This window comes from Topomyia yanbarensis, chromosome 3, assembly GCF_030247195.1.
Source record: "Topomyia yanbarensis strain Yona2022 chromosome 3, ASM3024719v1, whole genome shotgun sequence".
NCBI classification, from domain to species: Eukaryota; Metazoa; Arthropoda; class Insecta; order Diptera; family Culicidae; genus Topomyia; species Topomyia yanbarensis.
In genome coordinates this window covers 15,878,469-15,904,126 of record NC_080672.1, presented here as the reverse complement: position 1 = coordinate 15,904,126, position 25,658 = coordinate 15,878,469, and the positions used below count along the sequence as shown (strand labels likewise).

General features: G+C 37.3%; 1 protein-coding gene across 1 annotated transcript in view; it reads left to right on the top strand.

Annotated features, from left to right (window-relative positions):
- The window catches only part of LOC131686797 (uncharacterized), a 352,205-nt gene extending 328,300 nt beyond the window's left edge, over positions 1-23,905 (top strand). The window contains exons 3-4 of the mRNA XM_058970793.1: positions 5,380-5,772; positions 23,745-23,905. Coding sequence (XP_058826776.1) covers positions 5,380-5,772; positions 23,745-23,905 — 554 coding nt within the window. The remainder of the gene's footprint in view (positions 1-5,379; positions 5,773-23,744) is intronic.
- Positions 23,906-25,658: the final 1,753 nt, after the last annotated feature.

Below are 25,658 nucleotides of genomic sequence, written 5' to 3'. Positions count from 1 at the left end.
CCAGCAGAACAGCTTCATCAGAATCAAATTTAAATAGAGATAAACGTAGTACCAAATAACGTTTTCATTGCAACCTGTTCCAAAAAGCTGTTATTACCGGATTCATTATTTTTCGTCTGAAACCTGGCGAATTTAAGAAATTTAGAAAAAGAAATATGATATCCGTCGTATGCTATTATAATCGCACGAAGCTGTTGAATTCATTGCTAAAATGAAATATTTAATTCAGCTATTCTTTGCACCTCTACCAATATTTTCCTGTACACAAGTTCGATGACAATGTAAAGGGGTAAAACACTTCTACAATAGTTCTATAGGAACACAATACGAGAACAGTTTAAAAACTACTTACTTTTAATTCAAAAGATGCACTTCAAAATGTGGAATCATTGAATAATGACTTAATATCTCTGTTTTGTACATTGTACTATGTGTATTCAGTGACATTACAATCTTATAAACGAGAATAGTCGATGTTCTCTTTCAGAAATAATTCGAAAAGATTATGCTCGCTACGAATGCTATAAACAGGACACGTATTCGATCGGAAGAAAATTGATATATAGATAGTAAACAAACAATTGAGATGTCGGTCGTTATTAAAAAAATACAGCTTTATTAAATATATAATTTTCACGCTAAATAATTGACGAATTCTAATTATTTTATTAGGCATCTCGCGCTGATCATGATACCAACACTGCGAAACACGTAGAGATGAGCCCTGTGGTAACTATAACAGCATCACATAAGTCGAATTCGAAAACGTCAAATTGGCTTAGCGCTGGCTCCAGAAATCGTATTACTAGTTGTCTTGTCTCAAGATGAAGAGAAAGAAAGGTGGGAAAATTTGACATTTTTGAGTGTATTAGTTTTATATATAAACATCCGGACGATCTTTGTGCGCGATGAAAAGTGAGAAAAGGCCGAGCTTCACCTCGAATTCGAACTCTTAGGGACACTTTTTATCTCGAAACTACCGATAAAAAATAATTAAGACCGAACCGAAACAAAACTTATATCAACAGAAAATCCCACAACCTCATTTTTCGACAAACATATGATTACGGCTTTAAAGCCAACTGTCAAAATTTTCTTTGAAAGGAAATTCCGGACAAAGTAACGACTCACCAATTACAGATGTTAGTAGTAAACAAAAGAGCATTTTTTTCTTTCATTAACTGCTGTAAGCTGTGTTTGGCTAGTAACGGTTTGTCCTGAATTTCCTTTCAAAGAGAATTTCGAAAGTTGGCTTTAAAGCCGTAATCATATTTTTTTCGAGATTTGTTCATGCTTTTTTCTACATAGAAAAAAAAATGAGCCCACCTGTATCCGTCTTGGTTTTGTCTTGTTGAACTCGTCCAAAGTCCAAGATGATAGGTAACGGAAATCTATGGTTAAAATCATTTTAAAATCAAAGATGAGGGCAACACGGAGACCATTTAACAGAAGATTATACTATTTTAAACTCTAAGATGGCGGCCTTCGGGTTCCAAGAATTAGTGAAAATAGCTATCAATACCCATATCGTTTGGATGGAGGCTTCCAGTTACCACGAAACAGTGCTAACAACTATTAATATCGACATTATTTAAATGGGATTAGACATCAAATGCTGGAATTTGATGATTTAGGCCATTTTGAAAACTAAGATGGCGGTCTCCGGTAACCACCAAAGTGACAACCACCGTAAATATAGGAATCATTTGTGAAATGCTGGTCAGTAAATGACAGAAACTGATGATTGAGGACATTTTATAATTCAAGATGGCGTCTTTTCATTACCACAAATTATTTAACCTGCCATCAATATGGGTATGATTTGAAAAATGGAAGTAAGGAGATGACAGGAATTTATGATTGAAGTATTTTTGAAATCTAAGATGGCAACTTCCGCATCCAACTTCGAAAGCTCTATGAAATATTGGAGGTTTATTGAAAGGAGGAAGAAATCAAATGATAAAAATCGATGTTTACAGTCATTTTGAATGTCATTGTGTCGACTTCCGCTTATCATTCGTGGACGTAAATAGTTCTCCACAACTATTTTAATGTGGCCGCTTTGATTACGTTCAAATCCGTACATATTAAAGCCACTTCATCCAGCAGTTATATAAAATGTATTGCCGGTGGCTCAGATTATCGGACTCTCTTGCCGTGATACGGAATAGAATTGCCACCTTCGTCTGTAGTGACTCTAGCAAAAGGTTAGTGACAAACTCACTAGCCGGGCCCATTAAAAACTGCACATCGTAGTCACTTTGCATGCAGTTGTACACATAAACTTGTTTATTTTAACGTAAAGGATCATGTAGTAAATTTTACAACTATGCATTTATATTCTAAAGGTCATCTTATAATAAAATATATTTTGTTGCATTAGCTTATGGCTTCTTCACTGGCTTCGCGCCAAACTAATACTGGCTGCCCGCAGCTCGTTTGCTGCCAAGTACAGTCGACCTCTCATTAGCTCATTTGCAAAAGTTTCCTATTCTGGCGGAAACAATAAGACGCTATCACTGGTGTTGCATCGAGTGTTGGTGTTGTTGAATCATGGACCAAGGCACCTACATATGATCATCACACATATATGTTTAATATAAGAATAAATCGCAGTGAATAAGTGCTTAGGTAAATGATCAGGAGTTATATGCCATTGTCTTCTGACTTATTCTCGAGAAATGATGGCAAACTATGATATTCACAGGCGTACTACCATTCAATTGACATCCATATTGATGAAAATATTCATAGTTTTGTAGTAACCGGAAGCCTCGAAATGGCTGAAGTCTTCAATTGAAATTAATGGCTTAACACTTTGCATACTCGTATTCAGCATTAATTTTCACATTGATTAAATGTACTGTACTGAGGACGAAAGACAATGAGTTTTCGCAGAACAACACGCGAAAAATTAAACGACGCCGTAAATATTTCAGGCGATCCACAGTAACATCCGAAACGACAGTCGTAAACGATGTTCTCTACCATGTATCTAATTCACGAAATATGAGAGACCTCTGCAATAACATAGCGAAGATAATGCCCTATACCTATTTGACCCCATTCTATTATAGTAAAGAAACATTTTGGTGAATTTGTGTTAGGCGAACAATTCTAATGACTTTCATATTCATTATTCATTTCAAACCAAAACACCCTTCGTTTTTGGCTTTCTATCACTAACGACTTCAAGGCAACTTTTCTTTCGAGTACTTTCAATAAATAATTGCAAACTTTAATAATTATCTCAATTATTAATGATAAAAAAAAGGTTTCACCAATCAGTCCCGAATTTTGGCAAAATATCCTGCATCGAAATGCGTACCACGAAATGTCCCACATTAGTTTAAGACTGTACAATGTCATGCGATTAAAAATCGTTCATTAAATTTTTTTCAAAAATGTATTATCATGAAACTTGTGTTACTGAAGTTGATCCAGTTGATTCTTTTAAGCGGCTGACTCTTAAAACTACTATTAATTGACAGTCAGTAAATAATTTAGCAAGAATATCCCTAGCAATGGTGTACGAAGCGAAAAGTTCAGAGTACAGATTATTCGTTTCAATACAAATAAATCTTTGATATTATGTACTTTGTTTTGTTCTAGATTCATCAACAACATTATTTGACTATTTTCATGCGTTCTTTTCTACGCTAGATTCCATTTTATTTCATAGAAAAAAGATTCATTCCATACTCAACAGTTGAATACTAGCGCAAACTCAAGCAATGAACTGCGAAAAGTAACGATGTTCTCAGATATTTTAGTTTAGCTCTACCTACCAACAAGTCAAGATCTCAACCGAACGACTCCTTCAATTTATTTCTTAAACAAATTCAATTAAATCAATCTCAACAAGCCGTGACTTTTGAAGCATGCACCAGACAGTTTCGATTGGAACGCAAATACTTTTACCAGCAAACGGAAAACAGCAGCCTCCTGCGAGCAACAATTTTACCTAACCAAAATTTGCTTTCTCCCCACGACTAAACGGCGCACTTTTTATTCCGACGGCGGCAGTAACCATTGCCTAGCAGAGCCCTAAAACCAATTTGGAAAGGAAACAGTTTGAAAACTTTTCGCCACTCGAATGTGCAGCGAACCGCGTGCACGCGAAAGTGGTTGTGCGTTGAAACGTTGCAATGTTGCATCAACAGCAATCACGTTGAATGCTCTTCGCCCGTGTTGCTGCTAGTGCGGGAAAATTCTCACAGCTTTCACGCGTGATGGGGTGAGTGAGAGAATTGCCATTCATGACACGGGCGAAGGGCTGATTTTGAGCGATCATGCGCAGTTTGGTACTCGCGGGCGAACTTCTGTTTTATGAGATTCTCTCTTTCGGTTTGATTTGACACTACCGGTGGCGGATGCTCAGCACTGCACTCTGCCTTCTGTTCGACACGATCGTAGCATACCGGGCGAAATTAGATGTTTGCAATATTCACGTGTAGATGGTGCTAGCGGTATCGGGATTGATTTTTCCAGAGAAATTATTTAAATTTTTATATCAGCAGCTAAAGGGAACTTGTACAGTTAACAATGTGCAGATGGATTAAATTTAAAAAGTAACCCTGTTTATATTTATTAAAATACATTTCAAGGTTTTTATAGTTCTAATATTTTGATTTCAATGCCTTCGTTATATCTCAACATAAATCTTGCTTCCACAACATCACTGCGGTCGTTCTTTGATCCGTATTAAGTAGTAAATAATCTTAAAATATTGTTTCAATACTTTATCCACCCCTTTCACTGGTTTGTTACTCTGCTAAGGCAAAAGCATCGCTTTCACCCACCGATACAAAAACTGTAAAGAGTGAGACAGTAAGGGGAAAGCGAGAATGTAAACCGTAAGAACCTGGAGTAATAAATATTTAATTAAAAACGAAGATTATCCTATTAAGGGACCAAAGCGAACACCATCACAGATTGACACAGAGTAGCTATGCGATAAAATCTCGTTCACACTCTACTTCTGTCCATGTGACAGGGGTTCGTTTGAAGCTCGTAGCCAGTTCACAGATGCATGTCCCCCTAACCGGATTTTGTTCGATAGCGCTTTCTGCGAACAGCTGAAAATTTCCCACTCTACGAGGCTAGTGGAAACAGCGAAATGCTCGAACTTTTGCTTGAGTAATAACAGTAAATTAAATATAAATTGCGTTTCTAACAGTGGTACAGAAGAGTTCCGCCGATGCCCGAAAACATTTGCGAAATTGTCGGTAAGGCTGACAAAGGAAACAAAAGAGGATTATTCGGAAACAAATTTGATCTCTTATCTCGGAGAAAGCCATCAAAATTGTATCAATTTCCATCTGTTCTTTTTAATATTCAATTCTCACTAATTATTGTTCTTTTGTTTTTCAATTGCAGGAAAAAATCGCCTCTATCCAAGATACTCTTTCAATTCTTCGGACAACGAGGATACTCCGATCCATCGGTCTATTTACGCACAGCCCTACAATTCGCAGCTATTGCAGCAGCAACAATCTCAACAACAATTACAGCAACACCAGCAACAACAACAACAACAACAGTGCATTCTTCCGGTGGTAGTCGGTGCCCAATCTGCCAACTACTACGGCGGATACCGATCGGTGAAAAATTCCGTCGGTATTGTCGGTACGGGACACGGACAATCGAGCGTGACCTCCACGACACCCCCATCGGACAACGGTTCCAGTGCGACGTTGACGGACGCTGAGGCGATATTGGCTAGGGAGAACACGCTGCTGGTTAATAACGGTGAGTTTGGGAACTTTTTCAGTTAGTTTAGTGCAAATGCTGCATTCGATGAATATTTTGCGGTAGAAGGCTTTAACCCTTAAAGGCGCAAATCATTTTTTTTTAGAATTTTGTGAAAATTATCTCACAGTTATATTACGTTAATGCGATAATTTTAAAACAACATAGCGCATTTAAGGGTTAACAGGAAGTTTTGTCGTTCCTAAGGCTCGACGGACACTGACCATGTTTCATAAAATTTGGTAGGGTGTTCCTTTGTCGGAATCCAAAAGTGATCGATGAATTAACTATGGATTTATTATTAAATCTAAAACAGGTATATGTTGTTTAACATATCTGTCTATCAATTAGTTACTTTCTGTTTTACACAGTTTCGATATTAGATACCAGACGGTTTAGTGTGCCCTATATATTCAGTCAGAATATCACCAGATGAATGTCAATATATTACCGTCAATGCGTTCCAGCTATTTTTATAACAGGTCGGACCGGGGCTAGTAGGCGGTGTTTTCAAATTTCACCAATTACTGAAATAATTTTTATTCATTTAATACTCCGGAACGGGGAGAAAACGTCCATTGAAAGAGTGTCTGGTGAAATTAATCGAACCTCTAGCTTGTAACTTGTTGAAATTCAATTTCGTTAATTTTTTCTGGAAGGGCTTGGGGTTCTGAATGGAATATATCTTTCGAACTTGAAATCACAACACTGTTTTTTCCTATTTTTCCATTAAAATACAGCTGGTTATTTTGGGATTTTTTTAAAATTCATATGAATTTTATATGTACTCTATCATTTTGTATAACGTTGAATTATGAAACACTCAGTAGGCCTTGAATATTGTCAAGCATGTCCAATTTAAAGGATCTTTGATAGTCAGTAGTACATCTTCGTGCGAAGGTAAATTTGAAATGTCTGAAAAATGCGGAAAAATTCACTTAGCTGCGTATCTTTTTTCATATTTCGAACATGTAACTCTTAAGTGAAATCTTCGTTTAAAACAGAAAGTTGATTTATGAGTGTATAAGTGCAAAAATTTAAAAATATGCCGCCATTACCTTGAATGACTTCATTTCCTAATGATGTTTCGATTTATGCTCAAACACTTTCGACATGTTTATTTTATGTTACTAGTAAAACACGGTGAACAGAGAGGACTGGCCTTCCTCTAAATCATCGTCTATAGATATAAGTAAGCTGACGAACCGTACGGAATTTGGGAGGACAGTACGGATTTTTTGTCGTGTGTCCGGAAAAAGTACTTCTACGGATTTGTCCGGAATTTGCACGGAATTTTCAACCTTAGTGGAAGTGGAAGTACTCCCGGGACAACAAAAAATCTTCCACAAATGGAAAAAGACTAAATAATGTTGCAAACTAGTTTCCCAGGTTCGAAAAACGCAATTAAAGGCACAAGGAAACCAGTGAACCAGACGGCTAAAAATCGATTTTTGTAAATTTTCTTATAAACTTTGGGACTAAGTAAACTTTAAGATCTTTTCTAATATTAAAGAAAAAATTGAACTTTTTTATGTCCCGCTATCCGCCTCGGCTTTTTGTTTAAGCCATTTTCTCAAGTTGGGTGGTATTTTGAAATTCAGTGTCTAGCAGCCGGCAGGTCGTTCTATCTAAGTCGAAACGCCATTTACTCGATTAATTTTCGTTATGAAAAGTATAGTTCTCGATGTACACATTTGATTCAACTCAATTTGCCTCCAATAAAGGTATCTGAAAATGATCCAGTTTATACATTTTCTATTTTTAATCTTTTTCGGAACCAAATTACTACCACTGCAGTTCGACTGTTTTCTGTAGTTCTGAGACATAATACGATTATGGAACTCTTACAAATTTTCCATTTACATATATAGATTAATAGGTTTTTCCTTTAATTTGATTTGAAAGAGATGGCTAAACCGATTTTGACAAACTTAGTCTCAAAAAAAAGGTGCAACGTTTCCATAGGCTGCTATTGAATTTCTAATGGATCCGACTTCCGGTTCCGGAATTACAGATAATGAGTACGAACACGCAGAAAATGTGGATTTTAATAAATTCTGCAATGAATGTATAAAGGTGAAAATTTTTCCAAAATATGACCACATCTGCTTCGTAGTATTAGGTCACTAACATCCATTCAAAGTCTATTTGGCCACATTGGCCACCATCATCGGTTCCGGAAGCCCCGGCGGAAGTATCTAAATTCAGAATAACAGTCACATCGGTTTCTCGGAGATAGCTAGACCGATTCGACTAAACTTGGCCTCAAATGAAAAGTATTGCGTCCCCGTAAATGGCTTTTTAATTTCATCCCGATCCGACTTCCGGTTCCGGAGTTTTAGGTTGTGGCGTGTGGTCACATAGCAAATTGTGATTCAAACCGATACTCCGATGAAAGCAAAAAAGGTAAAAATTTCGCTAAAATGCCTCTCAAACAACTGAAATTTGCTGTTCTAGGCCACCGACGGCCAACCAAACTTTCGTTCACTACATTGACCACCATAGACGGTTCCGGAAGTGCCCGGGAAAAGCGGCCATCTTTCGAAATTTACGAACTCACATCAGTTTCCTGGAAATGGTTGGGCCGATTTTCACAAACTTAGTCCCAAATGATAGCTATAATATCCCCACAGATGTTTATAAAATTTCGTACGGATCGCTTATATGGGGCCGGAAATATAGACTAAATCGTCCGGTCACATATGAAATTCCCATATAAGCCGGAACTCAAATTTTTTTTCAAGGGGGGGACCCCATGAAATTTCAGAAATCGAATTCGTATTTTTGATGCCAAACATCTTTAAAATGCATGAAACGTCGAGATTTTATGTCATCCCGAAAAAATTTTTTTTTGTAAAAATCGACTTTTTGGGACTTTGCCGATTTCGCACCTTTTTTCAGTTCAATATTACCGTGGCTGTTTTTTCTTCTTCAAAATTTTAGAACTCGAATAATGATTTATTTTCCTGTATATAGTTGTCATGTGATGTACAATAATAAAATGTAACATATGCATTTAAAAGCTTTTAATGAATATAAACAACGCACACATTCTCGTGATTCATGATTGAGAAAGGCACAATTGCACCGCTAGGTGGATTAAAATAGGTTTTTTTGCTATAATGTTGTGCGTTTATTAAATTATAGCATAATAGAAATTGTGTTATTTATCAAGCTCTTTTGTATCAAAAACCGTTCATATTTACTGCTGTAAGTTGTGATGAGATTTTTTACTTCTATTTCAGTTATTGGGGTGATTTTATTTTACATAGAAGCCTCTTTGGCCATAACCGGAAACTCTAGTGATATGGGAGAACTTACTCTCTTCTAGTATCTGAACTATACATTGCAAATTAACTATCATATTCAGGGTCCGCACGCGATAATTCAAGAATACACGCAAATATACGAATAACCACGCGGTTTTAAAATCGAATTTATACACGCGAAGTTCATACACGCTAGTATACGCGACAAACACGTTAACATACAAACGCTTGATCTTTCGCGATCATCCACGCATACCTACGCTTACGATCTTGCTAACAGGATAACACTCCGGCAGGTTTGCATGAAACACAGCACGAGAGCCTAAAATGAGCCGCTTTGAACGAACGAAATCCAATAAGCACTGACAACGCTCGTGCTAGGTATCCGTCGTGCTCGAGCTGTAGGATTCGAAGAGATAGCACAACTGGTTAGCACGATGAGCTAGCTCGGTAAGCTGGCACGATTTTGCTCAATGAACTAGCACGGGAAGCCTGCCCGATGAGCTAGAACGGTGCAGTAGAGTAAGCCATTAAACGAAAGAATAAGACAAAGCGAAAAATATACGTTGGTAAATGTGCGACAAGTTTCTGCAAAAAATGATGCAAGCATTGTTACTCACACTAACGCGTTGTATTTTTTCTACTTTGCTATAGCTCGTAGCAGCGGTGCTCGTGCTACTTACTAGCTCAAAGAACTTAGCTCTGATACATTATGAGCCAGTGCACAGGAATAGTACACGATGAATGAATGAGAACCAATCAGAAAAAATGACACTCATATCCACTAGACAATACGTTCAATGGCGACATGACGGGGAACTCTAGTGATAGAGATCTCACTCTCTTCTAGCATCTGAACTATACACTGAAAATTAAGTATTAGATTCACGGTCCGTGCGATTATCCAAGAACACACGCTAACATGAAATGGACACCCGGTTTTAAAATCGAATTTATGCATGCGAAGTGACACGCACAGCACACGCGACATGCAAACGTTTACGCGACGAACAAATGCCCACACAATCGAACACAATAACATACAAACGCCCGAGTCCTTCGCTATGGTACACAAAGACGAACATACAATCGCGACCATCCACGCACAACTACGCCCAAGATTTCGCTAACACAAAAACGCCCCCGATGATTTAGTGACCCCTACAACACTTCCAATCCCATTAACGCGGTCTCAAGTACACACCAATAAATGTTCATTCCCACGCAATCGTAAAGCCCATACACCCGCACAACTGAACCGTACACTCGATATCACAATCAGAATCATGGCCTGCTGCAATTGGATTTAAGTAGTAATGAGTGATTTTGATGGGGAGCCCTTCCGTGAACTCAGCTCTACAGCTCCAGTAGGACAACTCTCGAAAAAGAAAGAAAGAAAAAAAAAATTATAATCTCTAAGAATCGCATTCTGTAATCAAATTATGTTTTTGTCTACCAGTTAGTATGAAATTTAGAAACATATTTAAAGCAGTTACAAGAAAAACATTTTTAACAGTTACTTCTCCGCGATGCAACCACAGCAAATGTTTCCATTCTCTTTAGACTTTCGTTGACAAAAAATAAGTTTTCAAAAAATGAGTTTTTTGTAGTTTTAAGTTTTGATAAAATTATAAATTTTTTGATAAACTTTTTATTCAGCGTTTGTTTTGTTTTTTTGCAAAGAAGTGATTATTCCTTGCAATTTTTTCTCGGAGTGTTTTGCTGCATAAAATACAGATCTCAAGCCAATTTTTTTGCAAACCCTGCAAAAACTATTATGCCCTTTTAAAGTATTGCACTTGAATCAAAATGCTTTGCTTTGCCGTGCAAAGTGCTCAGAACCTATGCTGGTAAAGAGTCTAATATTTTATCGGTCTTTCGCGATTTTAAAGATTTTTGGGTGAATTTTGGAGGAATTACTGTATTGTAGAATCTGTCGGGAAGTGCCAATTCGAACAATAATCGATGTAATACTTTAATTCTTGCCGAAGTGATCGTTTAGTGACGATATGTGTAAATATGAAAAAAAAGAACTTTGGTCAAAGAAAGTGACTTCGAGTGATTTCGTATTAGTCCGAGTTTTTGGAATATTTACATACAGGTTTCATAGCTTACCCTTGCGAAAGTCACCTCTGTCAGATGCTATTATATCAGACATCCAATAATGATAATTTTTGATAGATTGTGCCAGGCAAATAAAATCATTTTGCAGAACAATCTACAAGTCGCTGATTGTGACGTATTAGAATTAAAATCAATATCCTTGTATTTATGGATAATGACAAAATCGAGATTCGACAGCACGATATGGCACCTCGAACTTGCGATACGGTCTTTAGAAATGTTGCTGTTTAGAAAAGTGGAATCATTACAAAGGACACATGAAAAAAACCGATTATTCCTGGGTATTTCAATAGTGGTTACGCGGTTAAATTTCGTCCTTCCTACCTGGACCAACAATACAAAACACGACAGTATAAATCCACAAACCACGCTTTGCAGTCATCAATGCCTCGCGAGTGGAAGACCCCTTAAATAACAAATGTACATGGAGGAAACCGATCAGGACACTAGCACAGGACCTCTGACATATAATTTCTGTGCTCCATCAATTACATTGAATTCAGAAAATATTTTGATTGTAGAGGTTTTAAAATTAGGGTCATTTGCTTTTTTTGTGGTAGAAAAATCTCTTTTGAAAAAACTCTAACCCTGTGTGCGGGGTTTGGAATTAAACCAATCGATTTACCAACTACGCTGTGCCAACCCCTAAAAACCATTGTTAAAAATCTTATTACCTGTATGTGTACGGATTTTTCCTAGCCCACAGTTGGTCAGCTTAGATATAAGTATACTGCATCCAGCGTTCTTACATACGACCAACTATTGCATATTATCTAGCGAAGGTGAAGATTCTGCCTAGGCAATGTCAGGGCCATGGTGTGACCGGAGCTGTCTAGATCCAACTTGTGTCCGTTCTCGTCAACTTTCTTCCAAAAACTGAAATTTGATTGTCTGTCACAACAACCAAGGCCTGTTGTTAGTTTTATTTCTACTCGCTTATCTCCCACACATGGACACATATAGCATACGTAATGAGTACGGTATGTCTAGTATGTTAAAATTTCGGAATTTAAAGGTTTTATCATCTTAATCTTTTAATAATTCCACTTCTCGAACAGCTGGTCGTACGAGACATTGTGAATTGTCTTTAGTAACAGTTTGACTCAATTGGTCCACTTTTTACGTACGTTCATCTCTCATTTCTATTCGCGATCGACACAGTAGATAGAGGCTATGGTTTTTTGCTATTGCAGAGTAGACAAAGCATCATATCGGTAGATTTAATTGTTTGTTTTGCGGTAGCAATTTGTGCACATGTGATTGGTGTTGATAGTTGGGATAGTGTGGTACCAATCCTAAGAAAGGTTCAGAAAGCAAGGACAAATCAATGACTCAGAATTTGCTAAGTGCTGACTTTTAGTGTATCGATGTTATGACATTCTTTGTCAACCTCCTAAGACAACTTGTCTTAGACTTAGACTTAAATTTTCAGCAAGCTAACCTTCACTGAATTTCCGATTTTTTTTTGAAACTTACAGCGGACATATTCATGCAAAGATTCACTGTTTCAACGAGTTTTGATGGGTTTGTGTCTGCATCTTTTTTGATTTGTTCTAGTTGTTCTATAAATTCTTCCTACAAGTTGATTTGAAAATGGGATGGGATGAATTAGGTTAATTGTTCTTAATTTCATAGAAATTAGTATTTCGTAGAACGAGTAATATTTTAGCAATAATTCAGGAGTACGCAATATGGAAACATACGGTGCATACGCTGGTTTTCAATGATGCCGAATCACTTCATTGTGTTGTGTGTAAACAACTTTATCCTTGCACCTGTATCGTGTAGTTTATTCCAACAAAGATTGCATCCGTTCAAAAGAGCTTCTGCGTTGCGAAATATCAAGTTATAACTTTCTTTTACCATCTTACTTCGAGTGTAAGATCGGGCAAACGAGTGGATCATGATAACCTAAGCGTATTGTGGAACGCTGGTTTCTGTTCATTCTGCATTGGTCAGCTGAATTTTTCTAAGTATCACGATTTACTACTAATCCTTTCTTCAAGTAGCCCTTCTTTTGCACAAAACCGAATCATTGTAAAATATAGAAAGAAGAATCAGACGAAACGGGTTAAAAAGAGTAGATTGAAATTATTTCAATTAAATTTAGTGTTGTGCCCGTTGTTTCTTGCAAACTAGCTTTAAAGGTTAAAAATTCCAATTACCTAGTCTCTACTGTACATACGATTAAACCATGCTCATTCAATTTCCGAGACTATTCAAATACAAATCACTTTATGTGCTTAAGTTGGTTCAACGTGAATTTGTAATAAGGATTGCTTCCAGTACCTCCACACCAACAGCCAGCATCACCTGCGAAAAAGCTTACGACTAAGAAAACGATTACACACTCAACATTAGTTAGCGTTAAATAAGAGCATAAAACCGTACTACAATGATCATTACATAAATGTACACGTCAAAGAATTCTTTTTGTTGTTTCCAATTTTGATTTAATTTTAGAAAAAAATTCACTTAGCTTATAAAAGTTTCCACCATCTCACTGAATAGGGGGCACAAGCCTCTGCATGGAGCCGCCAGGGCATTCTAGTGTTTCAATGTAATTGCAGTGGATAATAGTACCAATTTCCTATCGTATTTCGTTCAACAGTTTCGAAGAACCCTTTTAATTATGTTAGTTCTATATTCTACTGGTTTCAAGCCTGCATCAAACAATTATAGATAGCCACAAAATGTTTGTACAAATATTGTCTTATACAGGAAGACTATTAATGTGTTCGAAATAAAATCTTCAGTTTTTGTTTAAAAGAACGAGATTTATTCGACTTGTGAAAAGAAAGTAACATAGTTTTAATAGATTTCAATATGTTCTGAAACATTTAATAATAGTCAAAATTCAATGTTCATTTTTTGGTCAACAAAGCGATGTGTTAAGTCTTTCTCGGATTTCCAAACACCAAAAAAATAATGTAAACCGCCACGTTATTATTGTCAACTTGTTCAAATTTGTAAGATAATAAGTTAAACTTTTTAAAACAACACTGAATTAAAATCTTAGCATATATGCACGTTTTTACCTGAACTCGCCGTCTGACTTTGGAGTGAATTGCAACTCACGTATCAAATTAGGCTAACAGAGCTGCACTGAAAGCTAACCTTGCTCTGTTCGGCGCTGAAGAGATATGATATCCCAGTCACGTTCCTGTCATAACAAGTACTTTAAGCAGGAGGAAACCCTTCGTCATCGCTTCCAGAGCCATAGTCAGTAGCTTCCGGGGTAGTGTCCTGACTCCGATCAGCTTCCGTCAGGATTCCTAAGCTAGAGCTGCTCCCCGGCGACCCCCGGATAAAACGTCTTCGCTGGACTGGTCTGAGCCGAGAACCACTTTGCATGCATGAAAAATATGTATATCACCGATGGTAGGGTGGCATCGGTACAAATAGTAGGCCATGGGTTACTCCGGTGAAAATATGCATCCTCAAAAGATTCAAGCTATCTTCTCCAAATGATGTTTAATGTTAGCCAGTGTATTTTTGAGCGGCAAATTCCCACCAGCTCAGATTTTCCAAACTTTTCCGAGCCATCCTAACCAAGAATCCAGCAATGTGGGAAAGCTCAATTGCACTTTTCCGTCCGTTTTATTCCGGCTGAGCTGTGACATTCTCCGCACATTTTCAACACCTTCCTCCACACTACACCATCAACTCAACTACTCTACTCTAAGATGAGATTCTAAATCCAATAATTTCACTGAATAGATTTTAAATTAAGGTGCTTATTTGAATGTGAAGCAAAAGGACAAAGAAAAATGAAAAGGGAGAGAGTGCAAATCCGGCCGAGGGAGTCAAAGCCATAGGACGATTCCTTCCTTCATGTAGGTAGTAGGAGAAAGAAAAATCTTATTTTCTCGCCCACCTTTCTTCACCGGCTCTGGCCATGGCTCTGAGAGCACAACTTTTCCCATACCGGTACCGGTTCAGTTCCTCCGTGTTCTGCCGCTGATGGAACTTTAAAGGCTTTAGGATGTATGGGGGTGGGGTTTTCAGGGGAGGGGGACAGGGTCGACAGCTTTGCATTTTTGCTTCATCTCCCGAGTCCGTGTGAACCGTTCGCACCTGTCTCTTTTGCTTTTCTGGGAAACCCTCGATCGATTCCAAGCGTTCAGTTCAGGAAGACCTCCGGCTGCTAGCATGGATGGCAGCTCAAGAAAGCGTCACGTCTTCTTGCTTTAAAGGTGGAATGCTCGTTCGCCGCACTTTCACCTTGTTTATGACGTTATAACACCTTCTAAATACAAAGTTTACATAGCACTTAACAGGCTTTTCTTTGGTAGCTTGAGCGGAAGAAGTAGCAGCATGAGAGTAACAGTTGAGTTACGCTTTTATTCCTTTTTCCCCTAATCGAGTGCGGATGTGTATGTACAAAGGGATCCTTTTTTCCCGCAGGTGTCTACATGACTCATTTCTAAGATTTAATTCAGTGTCACTGGGCAAAGCCTCCAGCCAGCAGTGAATATATTGTAACGGTTTTGTCAAGAAAAATACTATAACAAATTTTATTTTCGTGATGAGTGGAATTGTCGTGTTGGTGGTATTTGCATTTATTTCTAAAAATATCTAAAATGTCAAAATATTTCCTGCATTTGGAACTATTTCGACATTTTAGATCTTTAGATCTCTCAAAGAAAGTAGTTTCCAACAAATAACGGTCTCTAGTTTTGTCATAACTTTTCAAAATATCGAAAGAAACAGCAGACAGAGGTTTTGAGTGTTAGTAACTTGTATTGTACTGAACGGAATCGCACGATGTGTTGCACTGAATTTCGAAGTATGTATGACTTCAACAAACAACGCAAAAACTGTTTTTCTAAAAAAAAAAATTGGACGCAACGCGGGAAACCGAAATTTCTCAGTCTATTTCAGACAGAGCCGTCAATATGGAGCACCGAAGAGACCTAATCGGATATTGGAAAGTTGTATAAGGTCCATATGTATGTGTGTGCTTTATTAGAATTTGGCTAGTCAAATGAGAATCGCGTTGATACGCGGTTAACTAAAATTTCGCCACCATATGTTGTTGCGCCTGCTATTTTTGTTATCAAGACTTATTACGCATTGTGACAGATAGTTTTTTCGATTATGATTTGGATTTTAAATAACGTTAGCAAAATCAAACCGGCGTCAGATTCGATTGAACCATATTCACCGTAATGCAGAACAACGCTGAATATCTATACTATAAAAATGAAAGTGTTTTTGTGAGTGGAGACTACTGGGAAGGTTGTAGGCATAATTTAGTTGACACATCTATATAGATATACAACCTATATTGTATAAAAGTTAAATATGGGTTGTATTATCGACACATGTCAAGATCAATAGATGTATGAATGTTTGCTAATTACTTCCAAACGACGAGTCCGATTTTGATGAAAATTGTTCATACGGGTTCCTTCCGTCAAGAAGATGTTCATGGAGTGGCTTTTTGGGGTGGAGTGGGTGGTTTGAGCTTCAGGGAGGAGGGGTGTTCTGAAGCAGTTTTTATCCGTATTTAATATTTGACTTATGTACTTCTCCCACCCAGGTTGTGGCCATGGTTGATGGAGACGGACCCTTAAGAAGAATTTTGGATAGCAGAGAGGGAAAAGAGCGATGGAGCGGGGTACGTGGGCCTGAGGGGAGGGTGAATTTAGAGCATTTTTATATCTATAGGAGGAAGTGGGCCAATTCGAACCATCAGCTGCGATAATATTATGTATAGTGTACATATAGTTTTCATGGCTATCATGTAGCTCTGCTATATTTCACAAAATATCAAGATTTAAACCAAGTGCATTATCGTGTCTACGGATCTGTTGGATAATACCTATAATCTGAAACCTTGCTTTGGTTGAGACTATCAACTGCAGAATATGCGTTGCTCCAATTCGGACCTTTTGCCATACATACAATACAGGGTGTTTGGTTCATGGTTATGAACTTCTCGAGAGATGATCGAGTGTCATATTTGGAGAAAAAAATCGTTCTTCACATACCATCAAATCTTAACTGTTACTAAGTTATTGAATTTTTTGTGCTGAAAACTTAGTTATCCTAAAATAGCTCTAACTCAAAAAATATACTTTGTATTTCAAATCTTTTAGATCCATTGGATAGGTGAGAAAATTTCTCATTGAAAAATGTTGCCAGTTAATTCAGCTAATGAGGTTAAGTAATCTTTTCACAGTAATTTATTTAGAATTCAACAATTTTAATCGATTTTTCGTTCATTTCACGGAAATTTCTATAGTTAACATCACCATTTTAATAATTCAAATTTTTAGTCTTGAAGAGTTGCATAATTTATTCTTTGACATAATACACTTATCTTTTTTTGTTTTCATGTATTTGGGTTATTGAATTAGGATATTTTTATTTCATATTCAGTCACACTAGCTCTTAATGAAAAGTATGGCACTTATTGTACCTTTATTCGAATACCAGGAAAATTTAGCAGAGAAAAATCTATTAATACCTTGCAGTTAAGTGAATTTAGTATTCTTTTAGAAGTTATTTAATTTAAAGTTAGTGGTATTATTAGCATTTTCGTTATTTTCTTGAAATAGTAAATATTAAACAGTACCATTATTATCCTGGAAATAATGCATCTGAGCAAGTCTTTCTTTTGACTCTATTCAATTATCTCTTCTAGTTTCGAAGTAAAATCATTTTTATCACATCGTTTAATATGCAAAAACGATTTACATTTGTGATGAGATCATGCTGTGTTAACTATTAAATTGCAGCGAAATGAAAAATGTGTCAAATAACAAGTTGTAGAGAATGTTAAGGGGCACAAAATGAAAATAGTGACGATAAATTTATTTGATCACTAATTAGAATAATTACAAATCTCTCCAAAAAACGCTAATTTTGAAATATTTTACTAGTAAAAAGTCATTTAGTACACTTAACTAAAGGATATCTGTACATACATTGAAAGGAAATTTTCTCAACTTTTCAATTAAGTCCTGATAATAACGATATAAAGCATATTTTTAGATTAAAATATTTTAATGGGGAAGGGCAGGGTGGTAAGGGTTGCAGCGTAAAAAAAAACAGTTTTTTTTGTCACATTTTGCTAGCGAGATGGGTGAAGCGAATCGATCGAAACTTTTGTACATTATACTACATCATTTCAATAATATTCTGTAATTTTTTCATACAAAAATATCAACTAGCGACTCGGTGACGAAGCTTTTTGTGGAACGTCTCTGGAAAAATGCGATTTGCGGTGTTCACTGCCGTTCAAAAACTACTTGACCGATTTATTTCAAATTTTGCATACACATTTTACGTAAAAAATACCTAACCCCTACGTTGAGGTTTTGGGGTAATTTTTCAATTAAGGGGACTTTTTACTCATTTTATTAGTAAAAAACCCCCTTAATCCAAAAATTATCTCAAAAACTCATCGTATGGGTTAGGAATTTTTTATGTAAAATGTGTATGCAAAATTTGAAATAAATCGGTCAAGTAGTTTTTGAACGGCAGTGAACATCGCAAATCGTGTTTTTCCAGAAACGTTCCACAAAAAACTTCGTCACCGAGTCGCTAGTTGATATTTTTGTATGAAAAAATTATAGAATGTTATTGAAATGAAGTAATGTACAAAAGTTTCGATCAATTCGCTTTACCCATCTTTCTAAAAAAAATTGACAAAAGAACTGTTTTTTTACGGTGAAACCTTTATTCTCCCCTTAAGCATTTGCAGGTCAATTACAGGAAAAGTTTAGAAGTGAAATTACAAGGAAACGAGAAGAGATGTGAATATCATGTTGAAAAACAAATTATAAATCGTTCTCAAACCTAACTTTTGGATAATAGATATTGCTATAATCATAAGTCATTATTTTGAGAAAATTAACAAAAACCTCATCAACAATACCAACTTTTAACTACTTTACAACTGCAACTTTACAATAACTAATTAACTAAAAGATATGAGAACACCATTCAATAGAAAATTTTCTCACTTTTTCAATGGAACTTAAAGATTCAAAATACGAGGTAAACTTTTTTAGTTAGAGGTATTTTAAGATAAATAAGTTTTTTACACAAAAAGTTACAATAACTTTGTAATGATTGAGATTGGATGGTATGTGACAAAAATATGACAGTCAATCACCCCTCGAGAGATTCTTAATCATGAACCAAACACCCTGTATATACTCGAGATCGCGAAAAGCCGTTTGAGAGAAAAGTGTGCGCAGTCTTAACGACAAATTCGATGTTGGTGCAATTTGATTCATGTACTTCTCATCCAAGGAGATGGTCATAGGGTGATTATTGTGATGATTTTTGGGGTGCTTGAGTTTTAGAAGAAGAGAGGGGTACTGGAAATTTTTTTTTCAGATTGAATATATTATTTTGCATAGGAAACCCAGGGCCATTAAGACCACGGGGGTGATTCAGACCGCCTCTATTTTTATCAAAACATCGTAAGACTTTCTGACTGTCGTACATATTCGTGGAAGAGCTATTATGAAACATTAATTTTGACAGATGAATCTATTCTACTGTTTATTTAGTGTTTATTTTTTTCCATTTTCAAAACACTTCTATGAAAAAATCACGATTAAATTAACAAATATAAGTGAAAAAAATAACAGGTCAGTATTTTGGAAAGTTTGAGAATTCTATTTTATGGGATGATTTTGTTAGGGTTATTTTGCTCACCACTTTGTGCGAAATGCGAGTACGGGGCTATGTGGACCGCCAATTACATCAACCACCGTTCAGCGGCTTGCGTCGGTGCACACGATTGCCACGCCACAGCAAAGAGAACACATGCTGCACCACTCGACAGCTGTGACTACTAGAATTATTTTTCAACACATTTTTTTGCATTTTAAGGAGGTTTTCCAACAAAGATTTCATAGGTAATTGCCCCGTAGGGATGTCCACATTACTCCTACATTGTAAAAGAAGGGAAAACTGTAGAGTTTTGCAAATCGTCGCCTAGCGCTGCCATAGAGGGATGCAAATGAAATGTTATGGCTCCAAAATGGTGCAGAGGTTTCAAACTAACAATTAGGACCTTTGACCGATAAATCTTTTCACATCTACCCTCCTCTAAGGGCAATTTTCATAGGTAGGATTTAATAGCCCCGGGTTCCCCTATGTATTTCTTTTACCAAAGTGGTGCCTGTGACGGATGGGTTCGGAACTTGAAGGAGAGGGAGGGTTTCTGAAGGATTATCGATCTAAATAGATCCATGAGCCACTGTCTGCAATGATTCGAACCCTTTCTCGTGCTGACGGTGCCTTTGAGTTTGGTGATTCCTCGAAAATATATGTGCTGGACATTTACATCGCTGCCGATTATTAGGGGAAACCCATTTCTGCCACAGTATGATACAAGCCTTTTGAACTCTTCAATAGATGTGTTTCTTTCTTTCGTGACCAATAAGAAAGCAGCACTGATGCAAAATGAAACAGAACGATAACGTGAGAGGAGGCAGACTGATTGATCCACAGTGCAGTGCACCGAATACCGTAGCTTCGCCATCAAAAAAGAACATCTCAACACGCACCAGTAAACTGCGTCAACCAAACCCAACAACGGTAGTGAGATGTAATTTTCTATTTTTCATTTACTTCATTTTATAAAAATATAAGATCCACGGCTCAGTTATGCTAACGCGTTGAATATCGATCGTTTTATTAAACTAAACTGTCTTGAAAAATTCAAATTAGTTTTAATGGAGTATAACTGAAATAAACCGGAGATCGAAGTTGGCGTCGACTGAACGTAGATGTAGACATTTTCTCGCATTGAACTTTTGCTCTACCAACAGTAACGGGTGTATTTAGTGGAAAGTAAATGTGAAATTTGTCAAGTGAGGTGACGTAAGGAATGAATCCGGTCGATATACCGAATGCACTGAATTCGCCAAGAGTGCAAGAAACTGGAACCAGCCCAAGCCTACACATCCTGGATTTCGATTGTCGATAGATGTAGGATTATGTTGAGGAAAGCCGCGGGTACAATATCAGCTGAGTGAGCTGTCACGGATTGTTGGGAGACGAACCAGAAGCCTACACATCGATGCTTTCAGTAACGTTATGTGAATAATTGGGGTAAAACGAATATAAACGTTACGTGCGGTCATTTCAACTATCTTCAACCGATTCCCCGGATTTATCTACATAAGAATTACTACTTGATACCAGACACCTTCAGCCTCTTTTCGAGAAGCACAGCCAGTTTTTACTTTCCACTTGAGATATGGGATGATTTGGGGTAAAACGGGTACACACGTTTCGTGCGGCCATTCTTAATATCTCCAATCGATTCCCTAGAATTTTTTGCATAAGAACTACTACTTTTGATCAACAAGCATTCAACCTCTTTCTGAAATGTAGAGTCAGGTTTAACTTCATATTTGAATTATGGGAAGAATAGGGGTAAAACGGGTACATACGTTTCGGGCGACTAGTCTATCTACATTCAAACGATAACCTGGATTTTTATACACAGGAATAATCACTTTTGATTAGCCGCATATAGCCTTTTACCGAAATATAAAGCCAGGATTAATTTCAAACTTTAGTTTTGCGGATAATTGCGGTAAAATGGGTCTATACGTTTCGTGAGATTATTCTAATTATCTTTTATCGATTCCCTGGACTTTTTCACATAATAAATACTATTTTTTGTCAGACGTATTCAACTTTCTTCCGAGTTATATATTCAGTTTTGAACATAAACTCAAATCAAAGGGGGAATTGGGACAAAACGGGCATGATAGCGTAGCGTGCGGCCATTGTAAATACTATCAATAAATTTTTCAGACATTTTTACATAAGAAAAACCTTTCCTGGTAAACGACATCCAGCCTTTTCAAAAAGCCGTTTTGGGTCCATTTTTTCCCACTGTGCACTGGTGCAACACTACTGTGAATTCCTTTTCTTTCTAATGTTGGATTGGAATGAAATGCCAAGGAGATAACTGTAATAACATATGTTGACAGCTGGAACCTTGTTAAATTCTTTTATTTTTAGAGAATTGTATTTACCATCCCAAGAAGTTAGGACCAAAGGAGTGCTTAACCTTCTTAGCTAAATCAAAGGGGTTTATTTGGTAAATCAAAGCCAATAACCAAGAGCGAAGGGCATTATGATTTACTACATAATGTCTGAATATCAATCTATCTGTGTGTTTAAGTCCGGTTGCCACATACTGATGAGGCAAAATATGTACTTTTTCGTTAGCAGCCATATAGTGAAGTCTAACGTATTGGTTTGCTAGTCGAACCATATCTCGCAATGATTTCAGCAAAAGTCAGAGCTTTTTTTCAATTATTTTTAACAATAGTTACTACAAATAGAAATCAAAACATTCAATAATCAATTTTAATTTTGGAATCATTTTTGTGAACTTAGTAAATATACTTTAATATTTGATTTTTTAGTTTTCTAGATCTCTTTATTCTCCGATTCTACAGAACTATTTAAGCTCAAGATTTCTCTAATCTCGGGCATAATTTTTCCAAATGAAGCGAATCTCTTAATTTTCCGCCACTTTAGATATCATAACAATTCACATGCAAAAAATCAGTAACTGTTGAATTAAGCAAACAGGTCGTCCCGAAACTCGACTCTGACAGTTGCCTCAATCGAATAATGCTTTGTTGTATTCTTCATAATGGAACCCACTTGAAAAATGTCAGCACAATAATATTCAATTACGGACCGGATCTCACGTATGTTCGCAATTTACCTTCCGCTTCCGCCAAGGGTTCCCGGGTTCCAACGAAGCGGGGGCAAACGGCATCGGACTTGGTAGAATCAGCTGATTTTCTGATCGTAACCGAATCGACCGAAGCAAGCAACCAACCAACCAACCACCACCGACCACCTCCGGAGGGAAAATGCAAACTTCTTGTTAGTATAGCGGCAAATCTTTAGTTCTTCTGCTGTTCGGCTACGATGGATAACGAAGATGAAATCAAGACTTGTGTGCTGGGTGGGAAGCGGTTGTGAGGTTTCTTAGCTACTGCTGCTGCTGCTGATGCGGTGAAATAACTCGTATCCCTCAAGTGCACTCGATGTCCGGGGCAGCTCGAAAGACGGTGTGTTCGGATCGTTTCAACCTAGAGATTGCACGCTCCGGCGGCTGAATGGAATGGGTAGATTCTCATTTTCTTCCACGAAATTAAATAAGAGCTCACCGTCTGACCTCAACGATATAGTTATGAGCATACATATACATATTCAGTCTCATGTCGTCCGGAAAGTTGGATTAGAACGGAATCGAGACCAGGTACGGGTTGCACGGATTGGCCTGGTTTGGGTATTTTGGGATACGATTTAGAATGTGTTTATTAAAAATTATTTATTTTAAGGAAGTGTTGACATTTAAGAACACTTTCCAACCTGACTACTTGATGAGTCGGCTTTCAATCGAAATTGAAATGTCTGACGTTTAAAATACGCACACTGAGATCTCACATTTGTTCACTATCGACCTCTTTTTAGGAGCAGAAGTTTGTATACATCTTAATTTGTTTTGCTCCAAATTAAAACGTCAAAACAAGTCAATATCCACGCAACTGCGTAAGAACATCATTTTTTATATTTTTTTTTTCTAATCAGAATCTTTCCGTGTTCCATTCCCCAGTGCGGAAGGGGAGAATCTCAACGGATTTGGAACACTAGTCATTCCGACCAGAACAAGGAAAGGGTACAAGTGGATGCACACCGGCGGCGGCAGCGGCATAGGTGGAACGGCCGGTATTCATATCCGGAGAAAATGAGACCCAAAGTAAGAGCATTATCCAATCTTGCTTCGAATGGATGGACCCTTTCTTCCCCGGTGTGTAATGAATGTGGTAGAAGATTGTACCACAAAGTATTTTCTTTTTCGCACGGCTATGCGGAAGAACATAGTTTCTGCGAAGACAAAGCTGGAATGCTTTCCTGCAAATGGGGGGGGGGGGGATGTAATCATAATCCGTAGAAGATGCATAGCAATGGTGCGAAATGAAGGATGCTTAGCCACCTTCGGAGGGGAGGAATGAGAGTAATTGATTCCAGGAATTACCTTCTGTGCGTTCCGTTATTGGGTCGTGAAGGGATTTATCCATGGTAATTTTGCTTGATAGGATCTTGCATTTCAGTCTACTTTGATTGGGAAATTTGTTTTCGGTATATTGATGGCACGCTTCAATTTCACGAATCGATTTTCTAGCCTACTGTTGTTAGTCACAAAATAGCGTGTCAAAATGTATTTCTCTTCATTCAAACCAACTCTTATTTTAACAAATCCCCTCACGGTAGTAACACACACCGGAAAGTCTCTAGCAGGAATAATAATTACTTACTATCTGCTAAGAAACCAGGGGGAGAAACAGTTTAGCTACTAACCGGGTACACAAAACGGCAAATTTATTGCGTCGCGCTCGCTGTCGTTCGACTGATAAATTATTCAAATTAATTTCTGCGAGAATGGTTTAATTTCAGAGGTGCCAGCTACCGGGGAATCGCGCAACATTAACGTAGCGCACCGCTAAACAAACCCGTTTTACAAGCGGGTGGGATGTAAGCGATCAAAATGACGCCCGCTTCCCACCATTCGATTCGTTGGTTGGTTGGTTGGAACAAACAGCGGCAGCGCATAGTCTCTACACAGTCACAGTGGAGGCAATTTTCCCCCGCGATGATGGTAAATTATGTCGTTTATTTGAGTGATCATCAATTTGCGGAAGAGCCGTCAAGTCCTTTCTGCACGGTTGAAACTGATGGTTCGGCTGGTGATTACGGCTTGTTGTCGTGCGGCTGCCGGTGGGAATCGATTAATTTAAACTTTAAAGTTGACGGTAATGAGACGATGGCACATCAAAGGCGGATGAGGGTGTAATAGAATTTTACCGCTCCTTCGAATGGTCAGATAATGAACTTAACACACGCGGTGGTTTTGGTGTGATTGTAAGCGATCATAAAATATTTCACGGATCAATGGTAAAACCTAATAATTTAGACAATAAAGCTAAAAACTATAAAATCGACCTTTGAACATTGTTTCGAAAAGTTTGTATCAATTAAAATTCGTTCGGAATTTCTCCTCAAATTGTTTATAGACTATTTGAAGTCCTAACGATTTTGAGAAGCCATATCCCACAGCCATAGTTGGAACTATCACATTTCATTTGAGCACGAACAGCCACAAGTATCATTTGTAGAATTTAAGTTTTTGCATTGGTACGATTTGATTCCGCCCGACCAGTGCTGCCAGTGACAGTTTAAGTGAACGGTAAAAAATGGAATTTTGATTCTATCTTGAAATAATTCTGAAAACTGATAAAACTTATTAAAATAGGCTAACTTTAACAAATTTTTCCATGCATTTGAACTATTGTAAATATTCTAGGAATGCATCTAGCATCGGAATGTAAAAATTGAGCAGATTTTAGCACTGCAAAGGAAGCAGTCATCTTTATCAAACCAGATTTTTCGTCTTTCCTGTTCCCAACATCGTTAAGAAAAAAATGTTTTGGAACCCCGAATTGC